We start from the raw sequence: 25,429 nt of genomic DNA on the forward strand, positions 1-25,429 counted from the left end.
GGACAATCAACCATGCCAGGGTCTGGTTCAAGTCTGCTTTCAAACACCTTGTATACAGGGCAAATCTGGCGAGCTAGGCCTTGAGGGGAAGTGCTGAACTGTTCCAGGGATCAGCTTTGTCACCCACATACTAATTCGACTCACCTGTTCCTTGTGTCTGTTTCTTGCTATTTAAACCCACAGGTCCCGGTGGACAGTGCTGCACATTAGCGGACCATACTTGGACGTATCAAGACAGAGTGCTATGCTACATCCTGCTATCTTTATTGTTTTCCCTTAGCTGCTGTGCTGTATTAGTTTTGCTATGGAGAATAAAGAGCACTATTCTTCAGCCACGCCTTTGGCTCCCTCTGTGTCATCAACGTCACATATATTTTGCTGCCCGGTATTATTAAATGAGTTCAGATGAGGTGACTTGCTACTTGAGTAGTCTTTTTAACAGATACTTTCTTACTTTTATTTAAGTAATACTTTAAATGACTGCTTTTACTAATAATAAGAAATTATTATTTTAAAGTAACAGTACGTTTACTTGAGTACAGTTTGGCTACCCACCTTTGCCTATGTCAAAACTAGATTTGAGAAAGTATATAGTCAAGTAAAACATGCTTTATGCATCACTGTTAAATATGACTAGGGTGAAGGAGCTCTTGGAGAAGAACATGGAGTGAGAGAAGAGGAAGGAAAAAGAATGTGTGTGTGTGTGTGTGTGTGTGTGTGTGAGTGAGAGAGAGAGAGAGAGAGAGAGCACAGGAATCAGTTCTGGACACCATTCCCTACTCTCTCTCGCATTCTAAAAGGTAATACTTAATGGACGTGCTCTGGCGTGGCTGCTCAAGGTTCACAGACGTCACCAGAAGAGTGACTACTGCACCAGTGAATGAGATCGATGAGGCCTTAAATCAAACTTAAGTGACAGTAAGAGCAACCACCTTTCCCTTTTGCACACAGACAGCGTAACCCTGTGTCTCCTTTATGAGAGTCTAGCTCAGGTTCACATATCTCTGATATTAGAGCAGAATATTCATTTCTCCCACTCTTTCTCTCTCTCTTTGTTTCACTTTCTTCCTCTCTCCATCTGTTTCTTTCACTCTTTTGCTTCCCTCCTGCCTTTCTTGGGGTTTTTATGGTACGTGTCTCCCTGTACTCCGTCTTCCTTCCTGGCAGGTTCTGGATGGAGTGGACGGGTCCAGGGGCTGAAGCAGCTTGGTTTGCACAGCTATGTGTGCTGGCTTTTATACTTCGTGGCTCCCATTGCGTGTTTACACCTGGCTTTACTGTGAAAGCACATTATACATTTTTACATTTTGATGCTTTTCAGCAACATGTTTTTTTTTTTTTAATGATTTCCATTTGATAAGCTGATGTGAATGAATAAAGGCAAAATGCACACTATCTTTTAAAACACTTTGCACACTGATATTTATTTATTTATTTCTAGAGTGATTCTGGCAGATTCCTGATTCAGTATCATTTACTGTCTTCCACCCTGGCATCAACCCAAAAACATTTTACAGTAGTTTAAATAGAAATAAGGAAAATTGCACTCATTGACATCTAAGAAAATATGATGCCACCAAAAACCCTTTAGTCACCCCTAGTGGAATTTTGGAGAGTGCACAGCTCACACAAAAGTATGTAATACCTAAGTGTGGAGAAAAAGGAAAATAATGAAAAAGTACCAACAGAATGTTGACTATGTTTATGAAATATTTAATTACAGTATGATAAAATACATACTGCCAGTGTACTGTTGAAGCAATCCAACATTAACCCATATCTCCTGTGAGTGTTAACACGCAGTAAGAATGAGATTAGAACAATGATGTCGTAAACATCAAACCAAGCCAAAGCTAAAACAGTACTAAATGGAAACATTAAGGCAAGGCCAACTTCATGCATGCCAAGGATTTGGATCTGCTGCAGATCCATCAGCCTGTCTCTCTTTATCTTTTATCTTACCTGCATGCTGACATAATGGGATATTGTAGACAATATGACAGCTGTATCCACTGTGATACACTTACCATCCCAATAATTATTTGATTATTGGAGCAATAATGCGCTTTGTGCAAGTGCCTGTGGAGCAGACTAACAGTTTAGTTACCAACTGCCTACTGCCATCTCCATGTAATTACCAAGGTATTTTGGAAGCTGATAAAAGCTGTAGCTCTATCTGCCGGAACATCCCAAGTACCACTTTAGCTGTCCATTAGAGTTCTGTTTTGCCTCATTTAATGCTGGGAGTATTAAAAAGTGGACTTTTCCCTCCCTTTGCCCTTGGAGAGGTGACATTCTCACAGGCTGCCTTCAGACAAGCCTGATGAAAACAGAAGTAAAAGCTTTGATTTAACAAATGTACAACTGCCAGCCTGATATCAGGTAACTGGAGCCCCTCCTGTCCCGTATCCAAGCCAGCTCCCATGCTCTGGAGGGAAATCTCTACCAAAAAAACATTTTGTGCTCCGTTCTGAGTGATGCACCAGGTACAGAATCCTTAACGCTGCTGAATGCTTAATGCTGCTGAACGCTTATCGCTGCTGCTGAGATTAAAGATTCAATCTTATCTATGTCCTATACCAATTAAGAGCCTGCGATTTTGCCAGAGTGAGTTGAAGCACTAGAATGTGCTTATCTTCACCCTCTGCAGTGCCTCTACAGGTGTGCAGGTTGACTATGGCTAAGCTACTGACATTTTGATGCCATTTTGCACTGCACTCAAAGTTGCATCAAGATCCAGAGCACACTAAACCCTGCCTTTAAATCCATTTTGCATGTGTGGGTAAGCCAACATAAATAACCAACACCGCCGCATAATATATGTGTAGGGGCCTACCTGGTGTGGAGCCGTTGAAAGAGGATCCACCTTCAACAGCAAACCCGTCCAGTTTTACCCACTCACCACCTGTAGGAAGGGACAGGCCTGTTTTTATCATGAGTGATACCTTCTCAGGCACTTTTCTGTTGGACCAGAGTGCATGACAAATTGGTTGCAATGCATATGAAAATGTCAGACAGACACACTGTGAGAATACACTGCATAACACCTCCCTTCATTTTCCTCCCAGGCTTATGAACCTCCAGTCAGACAAATTTATGCTCCGTGCTCAGCAATATTTCTGTGCTTGTTTACTGTGGTGTAACAAGAGCATGCTGCAAAGGAGCCGATGAATGCAGATCATGTTTGTCAGAGACAGAGAAGGAAACAGCCTGGAGGTTAATGTGGCAAGCGTTGGCCCAGCACCAGCCTGCCACAGTGCAAGCCCTGCATTTTTGCAGAGGACCCCGGCTTGGACCCCAAAACACGGGCTCTTTATAGCGGACTGGGAATCCATGGGCCGCCAAAAGACGGATGGAAACACAGTAATTATAAAAGCAGACAGCATGGATTAAATCCAGTGTGTCGTGCTGTTGGCCATAAAGTCTTGTTTTATATGGCAAGATTAAGAATAAGCAGGAGAGGCTATAAAGTTAGTAATAAATTCCTTGTATAAGCTCAGAAATAACCTTCAGCTTGGTTTAGGTTTATCTGCTGATTAATAGTCAATATTAAAAAACTTAACAAACTATAATTAATGGTAATGAAGTAAATACAATCCTAGGCATTTTCTTCCTTTACTGTATATTAACATTACCAACTATGTATATTCTTGATAGTCTATTTGACTGTGGACTGCAACAAAATATACAGGTGATAATTACTTTATTATTATTATTACTTATGTCAACTGATTTATTAAAGTTGAAGTTAATGGTTTATTATTTATTTATTATTATTGATTCCTAATGATGTAAACAATGTTAAAGGGACCCTGAAATATTATTGTGTTGCTAAGATACATAGGTATACATATCTGTTGCTGATTTGCTATACATTGACCAGGAATGGTTCTAGTTGCAGACAATTAAACATGCCAAACTGTTTATGAGAAGACCAAAACCCAACATTTTAATATGAGAAGTAAAATCAGAAAGTTCTTTCACACATGCACAAATGCATACATGCACACACACACACGCACACATACACACACACACACACACACACAGACACACACACACACACACACACACACACACACACACACACACACACACACACACACACACACACACACAAACACACGCAACCTGAAAAGCGTACCTCCCGGAGTTTCTGCCCTGTAGACTGGTTTACTCATTCCCTCCTCATTCTCAGCACTCATTTTGAGAAAGTGCAGGACTCCAGGCTCTAACACACACACACACACACACACACACACACACGCACGCACACACACACACACACACACACACACACACACACACACACGCATGCATGCACACGCACGCGCACACACATACCGTGCACATTAGATAGTTAATTACTGCATGCTACTAGCCTGCAGTAATAAAGCATTCTGTGTTTGCAGTTCATTTTCACCCTATGAAGACAGATTTACAGGATGCGCAGCCCTGCTGAGTGATGTGTGCAACACCTCTCCCCCTTACCTACATCCTCTAGTACCTCGGAGCGGCGATCCTTGTCCACCGTGATGAAGCGCAGTGACCGCATGGACTTGCCATAGCCGATGTTGTAGCGGTCCACTGCCCGGCCATCCAGCTCATTAGGAGGTTCCCACGTCACCTTTAAGCCTTTTTCCACGGATGTTAGCTTCACATTGCGTGGACGCAGTGGTTTGAAGGCTGAGGAGGAAGCGGAATGGAACAGCAGCCAAATAAAACAGCCTGCCAAAGCAACAGCTCACTCACACACCACTAGCTGTAAGCAGCTAGTATGCTGAGCATATATTCTGTTTCCACATCAGTGTGTCAATTAAACATGCGAAATTTGTACACTGTGGAACTGTACACTGTACCATAACCTATAGACACATACGGAGTATTTCTCATTTGGCTAATTGTTGTTATCTCAACACACACAGATGGTGCACAAACTTTCACACAGTGATGTGCATCGTCAGAGTGATGTAGCTTCAGTCCCACCAATGGACTCCCCATGCCATATACATTTTTGATTTCAGTTACTGAGTTTCACAGGCAATTTTTAAAACTAATTTACTTGAGTCCCTCTTGTCTCCGGTTTGTACATCTTGTTATAATAACTAGGCATTAATCAGCTGAATTAATTCCTACACCTAACAGCTTAATGAAGTAATATAGAATCCATCAGTGCAAAACACTTCCTAAAACCAGCTGAGTAAACATCATTGGAACTAAATGGTGCAGTGTTATAAAACTCATGAAGCCAAAGTAAAAGCCTAATTCCTTGGTGAAGTGCTTTAGGCTATTAATAAGCAACCGGGTATGTTTCCATGGAAGTGCAGTGCTGTGCTACTGAGTCAGGCGATAGGCAGATTATTATCAAAGCCACCTGCTCAAGGAAAAAGAAATACAGAGTGGGTTTGGGTCACTTGTGAAGTTGCTGTCCTGGTTGATTGGTGTTAATGTGTTCTGCTGTGGTTTTGGACTGCTCTTGTCGGAAAATACTTTAAATGTTATTGAAGTATTCTTTCTTTGAAAGCCCTGGTGTTATGTTGTTATAACCTAAGTGAAAGTGTCCTGGAAGACATTGTTTGTCTGAGGAAAGTGGAAGGGCTTTTCCATATGCCATACCACATGGAATATCTTGGCTATAGATATATATTTACATTTTTATAGTCACAAAGTCAGTGAAGTAACTAAACATTGTGTTTTACAGTGTAGTTTATTATTTATTATTTTTCATCAGGTGAATAAAATGCATGACGTGGCATGTGTTCCGGAATCTGCCATTGAGTTCAAGGACCAAATGTTTTTATCATTGTGTCTTCTAAAACAGACATGTGCACACGCACTCATCAGAAAAAATCAGGAAGATGGGAGTGCCACAGTCATTTTTAATCATTGCTGCTTTTTTAGAATTCTGGCAGTACAGCTTCTCAGATTTTGTACTTGTCACATGTCAGTACTATTTCCAATAACACACACCTACACCCACAAAAACACCACATCATTTCCCAAACCTCCAAACTGTCATGACTGGTTGGTCATCCATCAGGAGGGACACGCCCACTCCTGCTAGGGATCATACCACACACCAACACCACTCTCCCCTACCTACTCCCACCACCCTGCCTACAGATTATTTTTACCTGTTCCATATTTTCTGTTTCACCTATTTAAATCCACAGGCACCAGATGATAGCGCTGCACAGTAGCCAACAATAGACTGAGAATCTACCCGCTATCACTCACGAAGAGGATTATTTTTGTTTTGTTTCATCAGTGCTTTCATTGGTGATTTCCCTATGGAGAATAAAGAACACTTCTTCACTAACCCACCTCTTGCTTCTTCTGTGCTGCCCATGTCACAGAATGTGCAGGCACCTGGAAGCAAGGTGAGTAGCCCTGGCTGGGCTCACCTGCTTGCTGCACAGATAGCAGCACTGGAACAGCAGAGGCAGGAAATTGGAGAGATTGGCTCTCTCGTTCAGAGTCTTGGGCTCTGCGTGGACCACCTTACCACAAGCCCTGAGAATAGAGCCCCTTCTCATGCTACTCCCCGGTCTCAGAAGGGGTAAGGTGTTTGATCGACGCCCCAGAGACTTACGGAGGAGCTGTGAGGGGTTCGTAGTGCAGTGCGAGTTATTTTTTGGCTATCAACCTCGTCTGCCCGATCATGCAAAGGTGTCCTTCGTGATCTCCAGGCTAACCAGGAAAGCTCGTACCTGGGGAACCGCTCTTGTCACGAACGCTTCCCCGCTGATGAACGACTACCACACTTTTATGCAAGAAGTGAAAGCTGTGTTTTATCATCCCCGTCAGAGTAGACTCTGTGGACAGACTTTGCTTAGCATGAGACAGGGATCACGGTTGGCAGCGGAGTTCGCCATGGAGTTTCGAACGTTTGCCACAGGGTCCAGATAGAACAAGCCGGCATTAGTAGACATATTCCTAAATGGCTTGAGAGTGGAACTGCAGGAAGAACTAGCCTGTAAGTTGGAGGTGGCTACGCTCAATGAGGCAGTCAATCTGGCCATCACCTACGACTGACTTCTACAGGAGTGACGTCATCACCTCGACCAGAGGGTACCGCATCGGGAAGGAACCTCATCGAAGGGACTGGGTGAAGCCCCCGAGGAACCGATGCACTTGGGCATAGCCAGGGTTTGCTGCAAACCCAGAGAGTGGAGGAGGTGTGGCAATCTGGTGAGTTGCTCCCCTGACGTGTCAATGTTCAAAGTTCCTATTAAGGTATCGCACCAGGGTCGTTCTTTTTCTGTTGCAGCCCTGGTTGACTCCAGAGCCACAGGGAATGTAATAGACTGGGACTTCGCTAAGAAACTGGGGATAAGAGTGATTCCCCTGCCCTCGCCTCTAAGTGTGCAAGCAGTTGATGGGGGACCTGTGGGTTTGGGCTACATCACACGTCACTCCCTGTATATGCCTCAAAACAACGGGGAACACATTGAACACATCTCCTTTTACCTCCTTTCATCTTTCTCACCCCCTCACATTAGGTTTCCCTGGTTACATCAACACAACCCTCACCTGCAGTGGATCGATAATTGTATCCTCAAGTGGGGACATGCCTTCCTACCGGGGCTGTGCCTCTCCAGTCAACGTCTATAGAGAGCTCCGACACTGACGAGGAACTCACCATTCCCCCAAAGTATAGTGACCTGGTGGTGGTGTTTAGTCCCAAGAGGGCCACACAGATTCCCCCTCACTGTGAGTGGGACTGTGCAATTACTCTGTTCCTCCCAGATGTATCGCAGGAGGAGGAATGAACAATGGGGCAATATATCAAGGAGGCATTGCAGCAAGACTATATTCGTCCCTCCACCTCATCGGCCTCAGCTAGTGTATTTTTTGTAAAAAGAAAAAAGATGGAGGATTAAGGCCCTGTGTAGACTACAGAGGGCTCAACGAACTGTTAATGCAATATCCCTACCCTCTACCCTTAGTTCCAGCCACGCTTAAACAGTTAAAGGGAGTCAGGTTTCTTATCAAGTTAGACCTACACAGTGCTTATAACCTGATAAGGATTAGGGAGGGTGACAAATGGAAAACGGCCTTCAGTACATCCTCTGGGCATTGAGTACCTAGTTCTGCTGTATGGTCTAGCCATGGCTCCCTCAATCTTTCAAGCCTACATAAATGAGGTGCTACGGGGGATTCTGTGTAGATCTGTTTACATCAATATCTTAATCTATTCCCCATCCTGGGGCCAACATGTGCGGGACGTTCGAGCTGTCCTCCATGTCCTGATGCAGAACCACCTCTACTATAAGCTGGAGAAATGTGAGTTTCACCGCAGGGAGGTGAGTTTTTTAGGCTACATCATATGCGAGGGTAGCGTGTGTATGCAACCTTGCAAGTTTGGGGTGGTAATGGGATGGCGAAGACCGCAGATGCGCAGGCTTTTCACTGACCTGCTCCGAGGAACAGCCAAGAAATTGAGATGGAACTCTGAGGCGGAGAAAGCCTTTGAGGAGTTAAAAACTGCCTTCTCTACCACTTCAGTTCAGCAGCAACTGGATCTTGAGAGGCCTTTCATGGTTGAGGTGGATGCATCGGATGTAGGAGTGGGTGCTGTACTGTCCCAGTGCAAAGGAAAGGCGGGACAACTTAAACCCATCACCTACTTTTCGAAAAAGCTGAGCCCTGCTGAGAGGAACTACGGGATTGGCGATAGGGAATTGCTGGTGAAGAAACTAGCACTTGAAGAGTGGAGCCATTGGCTGGAGGGAGCACGACACCCCTTTAAGGTCTACACTGACCATAAGAATTGAGTACCTCCAGTCCGCTAAGAGGTTAAACTCCAGGCAAGCCTGTTGGTCACTTTTCTCCAGGTTCAACTTTCGTGTCACCTACACACCAGGGGAAAAGAATGTAAGGGCGGACACACTTTCCCGGCAACACCATGCAGAGGCCCAATCGACCGGCCAGGAGCCAGTCCTCTCTCCCTCCTGCTTCTTGGCGACACTTAAATGGGACCTTCCAATCCAAACCCACACTGCCCACCTAATCTTTGTGCCACCCAAGCACCACAAAGCCCTTATCACGTGGGCACACAGATCGTTGGGAACGGGCCATCCAGGGTCTACATGCACAGAGCAATTGCTAAGTGCTCGTTATTGGTGGCCATGCACAAAGAGATCGTGAGGTATGTGGCATCGTGCGCAGATTGTGCCCGCAGCAAAGCACCACACACACCACCTGCAGGTAAACTGCTCCCCCTACCTATTCCTCTGTGTCCTTGGTCTCACAACGCTATAGATTTCGGATCTACCTGTCTCTGAGGATAACACCACAATATTAGTGACAGTAGACCGGTTTTCGAAAATGGTGAGGTTCATACCTACTAAAAAGGTTTACCTACTGCCTTAGAGATGGCTGATAAGCTCTTCTGCCATGTTTTTCAGCAATTTGGTTTGCCGGAAGATATTGTCTCCGACAGGGGTCCTCTGTTTACATCCCAGATCTGGAGAGAACTGCTTGGTAAGCTGAATCACGGTCAGTCTGATGTCTGGATATCACCCCCAGGCTATTGTTCAAGTTGAGAGGGTAAATCAAGAACTGGGAAAATTCTTACACCTATATGCTCAACAGCACCCTGAAACCTGAACTCACTGCACCATGCAGGGAGTGGACTAATTCCCTTTGAGTGTGTTTTAGTGCATCAACGACTGCTATATCCGTAGAACCTACCTACCTCTGACCAGCCAGCGGTGGAGACCTGGTGACAATGCAGCGAACAAGTCTCGGAGGAGACGCATCAGAGACTGCGTAGAGCAATCGTGAAATACAAGGCAAAGGCAGATCGGAAACATGGGGACACCCCTCAGTATGAACTGGGGCAATGAGTATGGGTGTCCACAAAGGACGGCCGAACAGGCTCCTCACCAAGGGGAAGCTCACAGTCAAGTATGAAGGTCCGTACACCATAACCCTGGACATTGAGGGAGGACCAGCGTATAAGGCCTCGCTTGATTCACGATGGAGAGACGGAGAGACACACAGCTGCAGTACCTGGTGGACTGGGACGGGTACGGCCCGGAGGAACGGTGCTGGATACCGGCCTCCCAGATATTGGACCCTGGCCTCAGCACCTCCTTTCATAGGGAGCATCCGCTGAAGCTGGCTCCGCATCTGCCGGGCCGACCACGCTCCAGGAGGCTGGCGGGGGTTCTGCCACGGTTGGCCAGTAATGCAGCAGGAGGGACACGCCCACTCCTGCTAGGGATCATACCACACACCCACACCGCTCTCAATCCCCTGCCTACTGATTATTTTCACCTATTCCTTATTTTCTGTTTCATCTGTTTAAACCCACAGGCCACAGATGATAGTGCTGCACATTAGCCTACCATAGACTGAGAATCTAGCCGCTATCATTCACGAAGAGGATTACTTTTGTTTCATTTCATCAGTGCTTTCATTGGTGATTTCCCTATGGAGAATAAACTACCCTGCCTCTTGCTTACTCTGTGCCGCCTGCGTCACACAAAAAAGTGTGTTCGCTCCTTCTTGGACATGATTTTGAATAGCTCAAGCTCCATAAAACTTAACAAGAGCTAGAATGTTCCCCTTAAATAAACACTTTACAGAGACAAGCTGAGCCTTCAGCATCAAAATTTCAGCCCTCTATTGCAACTTCTGGAAAATATTTTGAAAAGCCACTAACTGCATTTCCATGATATATGCCACATTATAGTATAATGCAAACACTTGTATGCATGGTGCCACTTTAGCCTGAGCCATATATGTCCCTTGTCACTGCCCCTCCTCCATCTTATGTATTGTTGCATACTCTGTTAGCTCAAATGAAGTTTGCTAAATGAGCCCTTTAAGGTGGGAAATGGACTTCAATAAATATTATTTTCCAAGAAGCTGTGAGCTGCTTTAATTTCCCTCTGTAAAAATAGCCAAGACAAATAGACAAGGTTGTTTATAGGTCTTGTAGTATTAGCTGTTTTTCAGCTGCACCTTGAGATGTGTTTTAAAATCAATGGCCTGGTTGAATTTATATTTATTTAAAGTGAATCTTTATATTTGATGTAGATCAATAAGCCTGCAAAAGTCTGCTTTGTGCATGTGTACTATACAGTTGGGCAAGTTGGTTCCAGTTTAAAACTACACACCCTCATACCTTCATCTTCTGCTCACCCATCTGCGTGAAGCTGTTAGTCCATAGTTTCTGTGTATGGAGTGCAAGTCAGAGACCAACATCAATTATACTGGATCAAACTGGACTGTGACTTATAAATTGGTGAACAGAGCACATGCACAGATGTAGATTTCTTGGTGGGATGAGACGAAGATGAGAGTGATTTCTTATGGAATGTGGAATGGTCTATGTATATACACTCATTCTAATGGGCCAAGGTTTAAGTGTGTAGATTTTTTAAAATTACAGTTATGAATATGAGGGTGAATGTGTGTGTGCATGTAAGTGCTCACATGCATTGTCTGCCTTCATAATGTCAGTCATATCTATGCTTTTAGAATACGACTCATGGAAAGAGCTGCAGGGCAGACAGCTGCCAGTTCCACACAGGAGTGTCAATGAAGCCTAGGCAACCTACACACAGCTACAACACTGTATTCCACCTTCACAGGCATAGAGGTGAGGCAGCCTCTATTACCTAATTGCTGTTGCTGTAGCAATTACTGTATTATATAACACACAGCACAAATATTTTTGCTGAGGACATACGGAGCATATAGCAAAGTGCTGAAAATCCCATACTTTGTACATTTTCCTTACAGTTTATTACTGGTCAGAAACTGACATGACACACATAGCACGCACACACACACACACACACACACACACACACACACACATATATATATATATATATATATATATATATATATATATATATATATATATATATATATATAAACAAATAATGTTTTTCAAACATGTGTTTGAGTGAGTTTGTGTGTGTGTGTCTGTGTGTGTGTGTGTGTGTGTGTGTGTGTGTGTGTATTCACATCTATTGCGCCCTGGAACCACATTATCACATTTAGTTGACAAAGTGCTAAGTCAAGTGAGAGCACATTATTGCAGCTTTGTGATTAGATGTTCTCTTCCCCATTACCCTTGACACATTTTCTTTGCAACAGATTAAGGATCTGAACAGTCTGGGCTTCTTCTTCCAAGTTTAAATTGTAGTTGTGCCATTCAAGTACTTTCTAGAATTTCCTCACAGCAAATGGAAGCAAAGGTATCAAATTCCAGTAGCTGGTTAAGGCATGACTTTTCTTTTTTCTTTCTGTCACCTACACACACACAGAGACAAACATTCTCTCTCTCTCTCTCTCTCTCTCTCTCTCTCTCTCTCTCTCTCTCTCTCATTCCCTGTTTCCCTGTGTCTATCTGTAAGCCCCCTCCCCGGTAATCTAGTGTTGATCTCTGGCAGAACTTGCACTTGGTGACACAGGGAACAGTTCCCACCAGAATAACCACTGATGTACTACGATCTCTTCAAAGTTATGGAAAAACTTTTGAGCCACATTCTTTACAATGCATCTTCTATCTGTCAGATATCAGTAAGGATTTGATAGCTGTAGGTTGGGATCTGAGATCTCTGCACTGAGGCTGTCACTAGGGCAAACCTGTTCAGCCCTGCAGTGGCACGTGGGAAACCTCATCCTTGAGCCTGCAGAAATAGTTCAGAACCTTGTGACCCGCCCAAATGCAGAAACCACGGTCTAACACAAGCAATGTTTGATGTTTAGCTTGTTTAGCACAGGACCAGACAGAGAATGAAGTTGGATAGAAATGATGATGGGATGAACATGTATGAAAGGTGAGGAGAAGGAGCAGATGGGAGAATAGCAATTAAGTATCAGAGTCATAGGATTATGTGGGGGAGAAGTGCTGAGCAGGGCAGTTCAGCAGCTATAGAACAGGCTGAGAGGAAAACACCGCAATCCACAGCTGCTAACGGCAGTCCCAGGCTGCCCTGGATGACCTCATGCACAGAGCCATTCCAAAACAGAGAAAGGGAGGAAGAGAGGAATGAGTTAGAGAAAATGGAAGAAAGTAAGAGAGAGACAGACAGAAACAGAGACAGACAGAGAGAGAGGGAGAGAGAGAGATATATAAAGAGAGTGCTTTATTGTAACGTGGCAGCTAACTGTGCTGAGTGGGACATGGCCACTTCTAAGATTCCTTTGCTCCACCTCCACTTCCCCCTACTTAAGTGGGGAGAGAGAGGAGGAGAGAGGGAATGGGGTGGGGGGGGGGGGGAGGAAGAGGAGACCGTGGACAAAATTCAATTTCACAAACTGAGGGTGAAATGATGTCCAAGACATCTGTAGCAAAATCTGTAAAAGCTTGGTAACTCCAGTTTCTTATGTATGGCTCTAATGTGCCGAGACACATGTTGATCAAAGCACTGACTTCTAAAAACCTGCCCAAAATCACTGGATAGACATCTGTGCAGCCAACCCACTTGAAGCTATTCTCTGAACTGTGAAAAATGTGGTATTTTGTGCACTGGAGCTCAATTGTTTTAGCTGTGTGTTCAGTGAGGTCACTCTATTATTTTTTTTTTGCTGTTTTGGCATCCAGCTCTTTCTTTAAGAGTGTTTTTCTTTAGCATTCTTGAGCACCATCAGGATGGTACTTGTTGATAATGATTAAAATGGGTCTGAAGAAGGTGTGTGGGTGGCATTTATTTCTAAACTTTATTCTGGTAATGTCCATAAACTGCAGCTAACTTTATTATGTCTATTATGAACCTGGCAGCCATTAAATCTGAATAATGCCTTTAAGTAAACATATGAAAGGAATCAGGTCACTGTGGCACTGTGTAGAAATATTTATTTTGTTGCATAATTAAAAGTATAAGCATGAGACCTGAATATGAGAACTGTGACCAGGCAACAAACAAACAAACAAACAAAACAAACCCAAACACTCAATATTACTTGTTAGTCCAGTGTAGAGTATACAGACTGACTTAACTCCGCTCCTAAATTTCCTCCTTTCCTTCACATCCCACTCGGGTCATGAGTTGGGCCGCTAAGGATCTGTTACTTAAGGCAGATTAGATCAGATCTCTATTACATTGACTGCCATGCGTTTGTCTGACTTTAACCAAATGATTTATGCTCTAATATGTGTCATCTTAAAGGGACTGCAGTGGTGAAATAATTCAGTTTTCTTCCATGACCTAAACCCATATTAAGTAATACCTGAAAAATAATATTTATTGAAAAAATGTAATTTAGAAACTCATTGTAAATATTTAGTTACATTTGTGCGTGTGAAGATATGAAAACTTTTTTTGCTTTTTACATTCATTCATCCAATATGATAAACCTGACAAATAGCGTCTCTTTCACCCTGAGAATAATACAATACTGATGAACTTCAGTACCAAAGCTCACGGTTCGCAATGCATTTGCAGGCTCACCAAAGACAAATACTTTTCATAATACGCCCCTCAGAAAGTTTTAAATGCTGCTAAATACCTCATAGTACTCAAGTGGACAATACTGTCCCTTGAAAACGTGAGTGGACAATACTTTCCTTTCGTTTCATTTTGCAAAACAACTGTCAAAACGCGTCAAATTATCTTGTTTTAAAACTTTGAGGGTAAAGTCAGTTAAAATATATTGTGAGAATGCAAATGTTCAAAATCAAAACTTCTAAAAAGAGTAAACATTCTGCAGATATGCCTACCTGTCAATAGTGGATTCTGGGCGCTGAGCGTGACCAGAAGCGCGAGGAAAGCCCGTGCTGCCGTGGGAGACATTGCGAATAGTGCTCCAGTATGAGAAGGGACAGAGAAGGGAGAGAGGATTGGGATGCTCGAGGTCGGGCACCCTCTGTTACAGCTTGTGCTTCCTACGTTATGTCTCCCTCTTCCGGGAATGCGAGGCACTTTAAACTTGCCTGAGTCCTTTCCAAAGTGCGCGCAGAAATAGCGTTGACTTACTCTCTACCATTAAGTCCTTGTAATTTTGCTTTTACACAATGAATTATACGCTTCTTGGATTTTCGAAAGTTGAATAAAATTAAAAGTGAAAGAATATTTCATGGAAGATTTATAATATCATAACACCCATAGAATGTATTCATTTGTTTGCGTTCAAAAGTCTAAAATAAAAGCCACCAGTTCTGGGAGGCTGCTCTTTTTCACAAGACCGCTTAGGTATTTCCCCATAGGTTGTTTTCTTTTCATTTAAACCAGAACACTTCAGGCGACTTATGTACACGTGCCATTCCACGGACCTTGCAAGTACTGGAAATTATCATGTGGAAGAATTTGCGCTGTGTGAACACCCACTCCTGCTCGCGAACAATCTCTTTGCGGCATTTATTTTCGACTGCTTCGACGAGCCATGTAGTGCATACATGTACACTTTATGCTTTATGTTGTGAATTCTTGCTCTGCAAGATTTCCACTGTTTCCCTAATTTGCTAGGGAAGCTTGCACCATTCCCATATCAAATTGACAGTTTCGAGTCTGTAAGTTAGGGTGCTATACCAGTTGTGAATGACACTGAAAAATGCTGGAACTGATGTATTTTGTTGTGGGATGCTTCTAGAATATAGTCACTTTTGAGTCAGTGGCTTGGTTTAGAGAGAGAATTCCCCTTGACTTTGTGTAACATTGTTACAGAATGATGTAATATCAAGTCAAACCAACTGTAATATCAAGACAAATCAAATTAAATCACTTTTATGATCACATTACTTTAGCACAGATGAAAAGCTTGGTTCCCTCATCCCTCACAGTATATAAATACACAATAATCATAATAAAATAAAGAATATATACAAATTAACATACAATAACATATCAATTAAGTCTATGTATTTTAATAATGCATAATTAAAATTTGCTTGTGTAAAGCTTCGTACAATAAACCCATAAAATCATGTGAAGCTCAGCTTTCTAGAGAGTCTTGCATAAAAAAACAAACAAAATGGCTAAAGAAATTTGCAGCTAACAGTAGTTAAGGTCAGAAACCAGCCAGTCTAACACAAACTGTGCAATGCAACAGAATACAGAACTCAGCAATTAATAAGATCAGAGACTAGTGAACCCAAACACTTTGGTATTGCATAGTTCTGGTTAGTTGCCCATTGGAAGTGTGTGTTCTGCATTGAGTGCACGACCTCCAATGCTCATTGCTTTGGAATGAGGTGAACAGGATTTGATAAGAAGCCTTGGCTTAACCACCTGTTTTTTGTTGAACTCACTTAGTTCAGGCATTTGCTTCTTGATGTCTCAATGATGTCAGATGGTGAAACCACTCTTTATTTTTGATGCTTATTGGGCTTTAAGATGTTTGATAAATTTTGCCATGTCATAAAAGATAATATTTATATGTGACTACAAGTATGTAGTTTTCCACTGAATGACTTAATGATTTCTTTGTAAGAAGAACTAAATGTTTATCTAGCTGTAGGTGACTAATACATTTATATCTAAACCAGAGCCATTCATTTCCACATTTGGAAGTTAGACAGAAATCATAAAGTAACACAGATCTATTTTCGGTCTTGTTTTCCAAACACAAGCACCTCCACTCACACTTGGTTTAAAGGACTTATTTATGACCACAATTTGTCTCTCTCTCTCTCTCTCTCTCTCTCTCTCTCTCTCTCTCTCTCTCTCTCTCTCTCTCTCTCACACACACACACACACACACACACTTTCTCACTCTCTTTCTGTCTCTCTCTTTTACTCTCACTGAACACAAACCTGTTTTGCCAGTTAACAAAAGTGGACAGCTTTGATTTTACTCAAATGATAGCAAAACTAGGAGTTGGTCTTGGCCTTTAAGCATTCTGCTCTGAGAATAAACATAAAATCTCATGACCATTCCCTGATGTTCAGACATACCACACCACTAACTCGTGCAGTTCCCTTAAACTAATGTATATTCAGAACTTTGTGAATATCGCCCCCTGTTGGCAGTGCTGGTCATCTGCGATTAAAGCGCATATCTCGCATGATGCAGTCATCCAGTGTTGTTCTGGTTCCTGATGGCAGGGTCTGGTAGCCGCAGACACCCTCTGGCCTCATGCTTTTCATGGGGGGTAGGCAACTAAAGTACCAACCAGCTAGAGAGCCACAATTCAAATATACATTCTACTGTTTTCCTTTGTGCTTTACTGCAAGTAGCAATAGTTGGAAACAAAACTATTTAACAATAGATTACAAATAGATTACATTTCTTATCACTTAAAAATAAAATCCTGATGGTTTGTATTTAGATACTTGTTTTTTTAATGGACGGTGAAAAAAAATGGTGGTATTGTATGCGGACCTAACCTAACTTGCATGATAAATGTGTTCAGACATTCTCTTTCCAGCTCACACGCAGGCACCTGTACCTTCTTATGTCTGGGACCATGCTGTGTGTTCTCCTTCTGGCACATTGCACACTCACGTCTTCATTTTGTTTATTTCATCACAGTTTGCTTTAAAACCTCAGTTGAAGGGTGTATGCTGTTACAAGTAAAGAAACTAAGCTCTAAGAAATACTCTATTTTAACAAATGTATAAAATCATTTTTAATTTCTAACTGATTACGGTCTCACATAAGTTACTAGCTGGAATGCTTACATTCAGTACAATTCATGAGAGAAATTAAGCGGTAAAATACAATAACATAGCAGCAAGCGAAAAAGAACAACCCTGTTTTGCCACATCAAAAACACTTCTGCTGTGTGTGTTGCTTGGTGTCCCTCAGTGGCAAGCAGAAGAAAGGCACAGGCTGCAGGGTGCCTGTCTGGTCGTTGTAGTTCCCTCTGTGTTTCTGTGCCAGCTGGAGAACAAGAGCTGGTAAGCACAATGCTGAGAGGCACACGTGTCATTGTGTCTCACAGGGTCTCTTTTACACACACACACACACACACACACACACACACACACACACACACACACACACACACTCTCTCTCTCTCTCTCTCTCTCTCTCTCTCTCTCTCTCTCTCTCACACACACACACACACACACACACAATCTCTCTTTCTCTCTCTCTCTCTCTCTCTCTCTCTCTCTCTCTCTCACACACACACAATCAATCTCTCTCTCTCTCTCTCTCTCTCTCTCTCTCTCGTATCTGATATTCCTTCCCTGTAACACTCTCTTTCTATGTTATCTTAGAGATTCCCATGTCTTCGGTGCCATAGACTGTATTCGAAAGATATAAGCACCCAGCATGACACAAGTGGCTGAGCACCAGGAGTCCGAGGACAATACACTACAGTCCCCTCACCTCAGCAAATTGCACGATCTCTCGTTGGCGATTGAAGTGTACGTTGTAACGCGCCCAGTAGGGGGTGTTCAGAGCTCGGTCTCTGTTCATGGAGCGCTGCGCAATGACCAGCGTATCAGCATTGGAGTAGATAGAAGGAAACATGCCACCTTTACTGTATGCACTAGCGCTGGAGGCCATGGCTGCACACCGGAAATCCTGGAAATACTTGATGGTCGCATTTCCAAACGTGTCCCCGTACAGGAACTTGGCGTTTGGCACATGCCCACAGTACCTAAATAATTCAGCATGATTGACAGCAGGAAAAAAAAAAAACCGCAAACTATATGCAAAACATGATTTAGACACAATCGAAACGTAACGTAGCGTATTACTATTTTTTGTAATAACCACAATTCTGAACTGTCACTGAGAGAGCACGTGTCGATGTAAAATAAATAGTTGTTGCTGGACCACCATAAGTAGTATCATGCATTTTTATATAATTAATTCTTCATTTTTACCCAGGCATCAGAGAAGACGGAAGGTAGGTCGCATTGTTGTGCGTGATAAGAGTGCCGTTTCCTCTGAAAGTCATGTCTTGCATTCCTCAGACCGGACCACAGAACTCAAGGTCGATCGTAGCCCGCTTTTCCAGAGCGACAACACGGAGTTGCTTGGTAACAACTCAGTTTTCCACGTCACCCAATGAGTGTTGTATTGTTACGCATCCATTGACAATATTGGCGTCAGTGCAGTGTATTACAGTGTACAATTTTTGTGTATATTCTTAAATAGCACGTACAGCAAATACATGCAACTGTTGCCGCAGTAAATCAGTGTGTGATTGATGTGGAAAACGCACTAAAATCCATTTCTAATATGGTATTGGTACCGACGTCTTCTTGTAACAGGTTTTAAATACTGCCCTCTGTTGCTCATTATCTCACCGTCTTACACTACGGCATGACTGGCGCAGCGCACATCAGTAGTAAGGACTGGAGGGCTGAGAGCATAGATGCCGTACCCCTACCGCTGCATGGCATAGCCCACAGAAAATGAAAGCACTTTAATTATTCATGACTGTTTTTAAAGTCAGAGGATACATCGGATGTTGTCCACAAAATGGAAGGATTTTCCCCCGTCACAAATAAAATAAAATAAAATAGATGTTTTAGGGACAGCAAGCTTTGTGAGCATCAGGATACATTTATGACTTTTCTTTTTTCCATTTATTTGTTATGGCTTTAGTAGTGTATCTAAAAACGGTTACGCAGCTCCGTGGGAAAGGGGACCGAATCGCCAAAGTGTCGTTTCGAGGTACTGCTACTCTTTAATCATTTTGTTTTTCATATTTTGATGTATATGTATTCAAATGTATACTATTTTATGTTGAGATATGTATAGCCTTTACGATTAGCCCAGTGTAGTGTCTGTTTGCATGTTTGTCTTTGGACAGTGGCGCGTCTCGGGGGGGGGGGGGGGTCCAGTGAAGTTGGGGAATCCCCTTTCTCTCTTCAGCGCGCCTCTATAAAATAATGTCGAGGTCTGCACGTTGTTTTGGCAGTCCTCCCGGCAATTTCTATGTATGTAAATTATTGTTCGGGTTTCTATGAGTATTTTTCGTGCACTTTGCGCGCTTAAATATCTTGAATCTAATAGTGTGAGATTACGTTTGTGAATATGAAGGATTTCAAAAATGCGCTATGCACTAATCTGTTAAAGAACAGAGTATTGCCGTATTTTGTTTTTCATATTTAAGGGCGTTAAATGAATTTACATACATGGGAACTGAGCTAATTTAACACAGTTTTACTGTTAGAAATGTAATGTTTTATGCAAACACACCTTTATTTGAATCAATTCACGAATTACGTATGATTAGAACGAGTTAATTATAACAAATAAAATGAGGCGCGTTAAAGCAATGGTATCAACATTTTGCCATCCAATAAACTTTCAGTGGTAAATTACAATTTGCTTATACGTTACTTATATCTACAAGGAGTATTCATTGACTCTTTATGATTAAAGAACTACAGGCTGCTGAAACAGACTCTCTTTCTCCCTCTCATCTTGCTAATCTGTTTTTATTTTTCGATACAGAACCTTGGACAGCGCCATGTCTTGTTTGCCATCTCGTTTTAGAAACGGCCATGTGTCATGTTTTATCAGTGCTGGTCATGATATTCATTGCGCACTGGTCAGTGTAAACATTTGGGTGAACCAAATATGAGCAAGCTGCTTCCAACACCACTCTACTACAAGAAAGTCAAAGCACTAGAGCTGGTTAAAGCTGCCATATTTTTGTGAAGGATTTTAGAACAAACTTTGGTATTATTCTGTTGTGTTATGGTGCATGTTGACACATGGTATACCATGTAAATCACTCCAGCTTCCTTGTCTCCTCACCTCTTCTGCACTTGCACCACTGCTTGGTTCACCCCCCCCCCCCCACCAACCCTGGCCGTGACACATCATGTTCCAGCTCATCTGCAGCGGAAGGGTTTTCAGGAAGCAGCGCCTTAGCTGTATCCTGTTCCACTGGGAAATGAAGAGCTTGCATACAACCAAACTGAGTGCAACGCCACATTAAACCTCAGCCTAATACAGTCTAAGAGCCTCATTTAATCAGTATTCCCACAGAGTACTCCTGATTCTGATGAGATGGGTATGAGTAAAGCCCCAGAAACTTTGTCAGAAAAACAACAACAACAAAAAAAGTGTATGCTTAAAGCTTTTGTAAACTAATTATTAATATTTGTTTAGATTTTTAAAAATCTTCAGCATAGGCATAATTTAATTAGCATGAGTCTGTGTAGGTTATTTAATTTACAATTAAATTAGCAGTATTATGAAACTGCCCTAATTTCCAGCATTCTTATTTGATAGTTAACAAAGTAACAACAGTCAATCTTTGGGTTTAAAAATTCATGCTTGCTGTTCACCTAGTTCCTCAGTTGCTGTGGGACTGTACTGGATGTGTTATTCTCTAACATTATAAATATATTTCAACCATATTTCACCAGTCAGCTCACTTGTGTTTACATCATGCTTAAAAGATTTTTCCCATTTTTTTTTCATTTTATTATAACTTCTGTAACTTTATATACTTCACTTTACACTTCACACTACACTTGACCTGTCACTGCATGTTCCTGAAAGTGTTCTTCCATCTGCTCACCAATCAGACATCTGCAGTCATCCTTCTGCTTATGCAGGCAAACCCTGCTGAACTGAATGCAGAGAGGCAGAGCTGTTGCTGTCTCTCTAGATACTTTCATCATCAAAGGGTTTTTTGTTCACACACTAGGGAGAATCACATAAGCCTAGGTGTTTAATTAAGTTATCAGAGAGTCTATTGATTGCTGTAATGCTCATTGGTGGGACTTGAATATAATTATTATTCAACAGGTGGGTGTAATAATTTATTAACTCAAAATGAATCAATCAAGCTCAAATGATGAGTCATGGCAAAGGTAGTGGTCTATTTTAGTGACAGCCACTACTGATAAAGCTCCAAGGGACAAACTCTAAGAAATATTTCTAATTTAAATTAAATTTCCATTCTGAATAAGACTTGCAGTACAGCAAACAGTTAGTATCAGAAAGAACAAAAGCAAACTCCATATATCATTTTTATTTCGTATTATGCTTTATAAAGGCTTCGACTGTCCACAGCTGTCTCTGCACTTGTGTTCTCTCCTTTTGTGAACCCACCTGTACTGTAATTCAGTACACAACCACAGTCTGAGGTAGTGGGCACTTCGAATTTAAAAGCTCCACTTGTACTGTGATATGAGCAAGAGGTACAGTGATTTTGACTCGTTAATTAGCACTCTGCAAATCTGACATAATTTACTGAATGCATTTTTTGTGTAGCACTGCCATTCACCTACTTGTGTTTGTGCTACTGCAACGTTAATTTCCTGTAAATTGATCGTTGCCCTATGTGTGTGTGTGTGTGTGTGTGTGTGTGTGTGTGTGTGTGTTTGTGTCTATGTGTGCATGGATGTGTCTCAGTGAATGGTCATGTTTATGTATTTGTTTTGATAGCTTGTTTGCTTAGCTGTTGCACGCATATGCATGTATGCACAAATGCTCACATGTACATGCACACACAGAGACACACACACATAGATATGCATGCACAGACACATTCAGGAGCTCTTATCAATTCTTCACCAGTATTTAGTCAGACGCAGTGTTTCATATATCCTTGTATTTAACATTTTTTTTTGCTTTGCAACTCTGGTACTGTAACCTCATTATAACCTGTTTTTTTTGCTTCAACAACCTGCATTGCCAAGAAAATCATACACTGTATATGGTGGCCACTTCAGCTGGCCACCATACTTTCTATCTGTAGTCATCATTATCCTGTCTGTGTCCACTCTTTTCATTTTTATTCCTGGAGTCGGTTTAGTGCATCTATCCAAATGGCACTATGTGAGTTGGAGTGTCATTGTCATTGCAAAGGGGCTGAATAAAGATCTTTCTGCCCCTTTCTGCCTTCTGTGCCTCCACATTTTCAGTTTCACTTAGCTGTTTTCGTACAGATGCGCATCATACTCACATGGGTTTTGCAGAGCGTGTCCATTAGACTTTCAAACTGAGAAAATGATTTTGAGAATTGCAGTTGCTGATGCTTATTGGTTGGATATTCAGGTTTTTTTTTTTTGGTTTTTTTTTACCACCATGGCCCCTTTTTCTCTCCATAGGCCTGTCTTTCTACTCCAGGGTGCTGGAGAACTGTGAGGATGAAGCTCGATTTGAGGAGGTCAGTACAACTAATCCTTCCCCTCCCCACCCCCATGCCATTGTTTACATGTGACATCGCCCCTTAACCCTGTTCCTGCAGCTTCAGGAACAGTGAATCCAATACATGCTCTAGATTGTGTCCTATCTTTACTGCCCTGAAGGGACTGTAAAAAAAATCAAGCCACTAGTACATCACATTTATTTGTCCTTACTCTTTCTCACTGATATTCCAAGTGCAGAAGCAGGGGGTAGTGAACTGGCAATAAAAAAGAAACTATAACCCTTTGACTGCACCCACTAAATTACGCAAAGTCCCTGTCCACTGCAATCTTAAGCGTTTGTGTCTGTCTGTAATCCTGCATGCTCTGCGGGTGCTGATCCACCACCCACTGTTGCTGTTCTTTAAGGCGCAGGTGAACGTGTTAAAGGACCCTCTGTGTCTCTTCACTCCAGTCAAATCCCATTTGACCCGCACAGTATATGGGGCCAAGTCTCATTCTGCTCACTCGAATGGGGAAGCATGAGTGGCTAAAGGTTTAAAACAGTGCATGGAGAAGCCAGAGGAGTGCTAATAGCCATTGGTGAGGAGTTGTGGTTGAGGACATGGCTGGAATGCTTAGGAAAGAAGGCTCCTGCTTAGAAATGGTTGTTTTATGCCTGATGAAAGCTTTACTTTCACATTTGGTTTATTTAATTTGCTTATGCTTAATTTGCTTATTTATTATGCTTAAATTTACATTTGTTTTGTAGTTTGTATTTGCATTCTATTGTAATTTAGAATAGCAGCAGTAAATGCTGCTTTTAGTTTTAAATGAGTTAATACTGAGTTAAAACAGACTTTGTCTGCTTTGTATTTTAGTCATCTATTCTATACAGCTGTCAAGGACAGGTTTTAATATTGTCCTCTTTCATCAAGTTTCATCAAACCAGACAATAAACTCTTCTGTCTTTCTTTCACTTGACTCAGTCCATGTAATATGAGCTGTGGGCTGTGACTAAGAGTCATGTCTGAGATTGGTGGCATGAAGTGTCCAAAGGGCCCTTTACAGTCTCTAATGACCCAGGGCTACTGCGAATACAGTGGGTGTGGTCAGGTGGTGGTGGTGGTAGTGCAGGGGCCTGGAAAACAGCAGTGGGCACTTACAAACAGGCATTCAGTGAGGGGAGAGGGAAAAGCTAAGTGCTGTTTCCTGTTGAGATTAGTGTGTTTTTGTTTGGGTTAAATGAGCAAGCCTTTGTTTTCCCACCCAGTTAAACAGAAAATGGGGGAAACATCACTGCAGACTGTAAAGGGCCTTTGGGCATTTTATTCCACCAATCTTACTCAACACACTCACAGCCCACAGCTCATATAACATGGATTGATGTGGTGTATGGATATGTAACCATATACAAGACTGCATTATTCAAGTGAGAGAAAGAGAGAGTTTATTATCTGGTTGATATTTAATCTGATATCTACCTCAAGTTCTTAATTTGACAAATAAATTCAATACTTAGCTTCTAATTAAGCACATTTCACCTTTCTGTGCTTATTTGTTTGCTCACCTTTTCAGTGTATGCACAGTTTATAAAACTCAGAGTTTATAAATGTTACTTTACCAACTACCTTGTCCGAACCAGTACATATTGCTTTTACAAAGACACAGTCATGACCACCTGATTTAAAATAGAACATTAATAATGCCATCTTCAATCTTCTACCTTATCAAACTCCTCATAGCTGATCAAGGGTGAGTATATATCTTTAGAGTGAAAAATGCTGAAAAATCTCATAGGTATTCTTCATTTATGTAGTCTTATAAATTGATTTTACTTGCTTGTGTGCAGCTGTGATGTAATAGCTACAGCTGTGTTTGTTTGGACCCTGAGCTACTTATGCTCTTTAAAGCAAAGTGCTTTTTTGTTGTGCTCAAGGCATAAAACTTGACTGGTTTTACTGGTTCAACACTTTCCCCTGCAGGGAAGGCTCTTCTACTCCCTATTTCCCTAGATCACCTATTCTATTTTGTGAGGCCAGACTTGTTCATCTAATTCATCTGGGCTAATACCACCCAGTGCCCATTTACAGGCACTACTTGCCTTTAAAGTTACAAGCATTTCTTATCAACGCGAGTCGAGTTAAGGTCTATTGGTGCTGTAAAAAGTGTGCAGTGTTGGCTCATTGAGAAAGGTGTCCCATGTCCCCAATGAGAGGCAAATGGGAAAGTAGTGTCTGGAGATGGGTGGGTGGTCTGAACATGGGGAAGTCTGTAGATCAATATGTACCTGGAATGGGGGAAAATATCATGTGCTGACAATTTCTGCCTGAGACTGAGTGCTGCTGTCAAGGTTGACAATAGATCAATAGTTGAACTAAGATTCAACATTTCTGTAAAACCTCTTTAAAAGGGATTTACTGGAAATCTGTGAAGTGCACTTCTTATGAAACAGCTAGCTTAATCCT

The 25,429-nt window shown here is 42.1% G+C and overlaps 3 protein-coding genes across 18 annotated transcripts in view; 1 reads left to right on the plus strand and 2 right to left on the minus strand.

Annotated features, from left to right (window-relative positions):
• fndc1 (fibronectin type III domain containing 1) overlaps window positions 1-14,851 on the minus strand; it is a 35,860-nt gene extending 21,009 nt beyond the window's left edge. For 2 of the 5 annotated variants that reach the window (XM_026998947.3, XM_026998946.3), the window contains exons 1-4: window positions 14,690-14,848; window positions 4,492-4,686; window positions 4,145-4,231; window positions 2,837-2,905 (exon numbers count right to left, since the gene is read on the minus strand). In XM_026998947.3, coding sequence (XP_026854748.2) covers window positions 2,837-2,905; window positions 4,145-4,231; window positions 4,492-4,686; window positions 14,690-14,762 — 424 coding nt within the window. In that variant the 5' untranslated portion in view covers window positions 14,763-14,848. Of the gene's footprint in view, window positions 1-2,836; window positions 2,906-4,144; window positions 4,232-4,491; window positions 4,687-14,689 lie in introns of all 5 variants that reach the window. The other 3 variants (XM_081717749.1, XM_081717748.1, XM_026998948.3) reach the window with 2 other exon arrangements.
• An 868-nt stretch (window positions 14,852-15,719) lies between these two features.
• cimip2c (ciliary microtubule inner protein 2C) lies at window positions 15,720-18,881 on the minus strand. The gene is made up of 3 exons (XM_026999064.3): window positions 18,747-18,881; window positions 18,244-18,517; window positions 15,720-17,790 (listed from the first exon to the last, which is right to left on the minus strand). The coding sequence occupies exons 1-3, from the start codon at window positions 18,827-18,829 to the stop codon at window positions 17,674-17,676; spliced, it is 474 nt and encodes a 157-aa protein (XP_026854865.2). The 5' UTR covers window positions 18,830-18,881; the 3' UTR covers window positions 15,720-17,673.
• Window positions 18,882-19,226: 345 nt separating this feature from the next.
• otofa (otoferlin a) overlaps window positions 19,227-25,429 on the plus strand; it is a 53,048-nt gene continuing 46,845 nt past the window's right edge. For all 12 annotated transcript variants that reach the window (XM_026999020.3, XM_026999026.3, XM_081718098.1 and 9 more), the window contains exons 1-2: window positions 19,227-19,542; window positions 22,944-23,002. In XM_026999020.3, coding sequence (XP_026854821.2) covers window positions 19,464-19,542; window positions 22,944-23,002 — 138 coding nt within the window. In that variant the 5' untranslated portion in view covers window positions 19,227-19,463. The remainder of the gene's footprint in view (window positions 19,543-22,943; window positions 23,003-25,429) is intronic.

Source organism: Electrophorus electricus, chromosome 7, assembly GCF_041902795.1.
Source record: "Electrophorus electricus isolate QZ-2024a chromosome 7, ASM4190279v1, whole genome shotgun sequence".
Lineage (NCBI taxonomy): Eukaryota > Metazoa > Chordata > Actinopteri > Gymnotiformes > Gymnotidae > Electrophorus > Electrophorus electricus.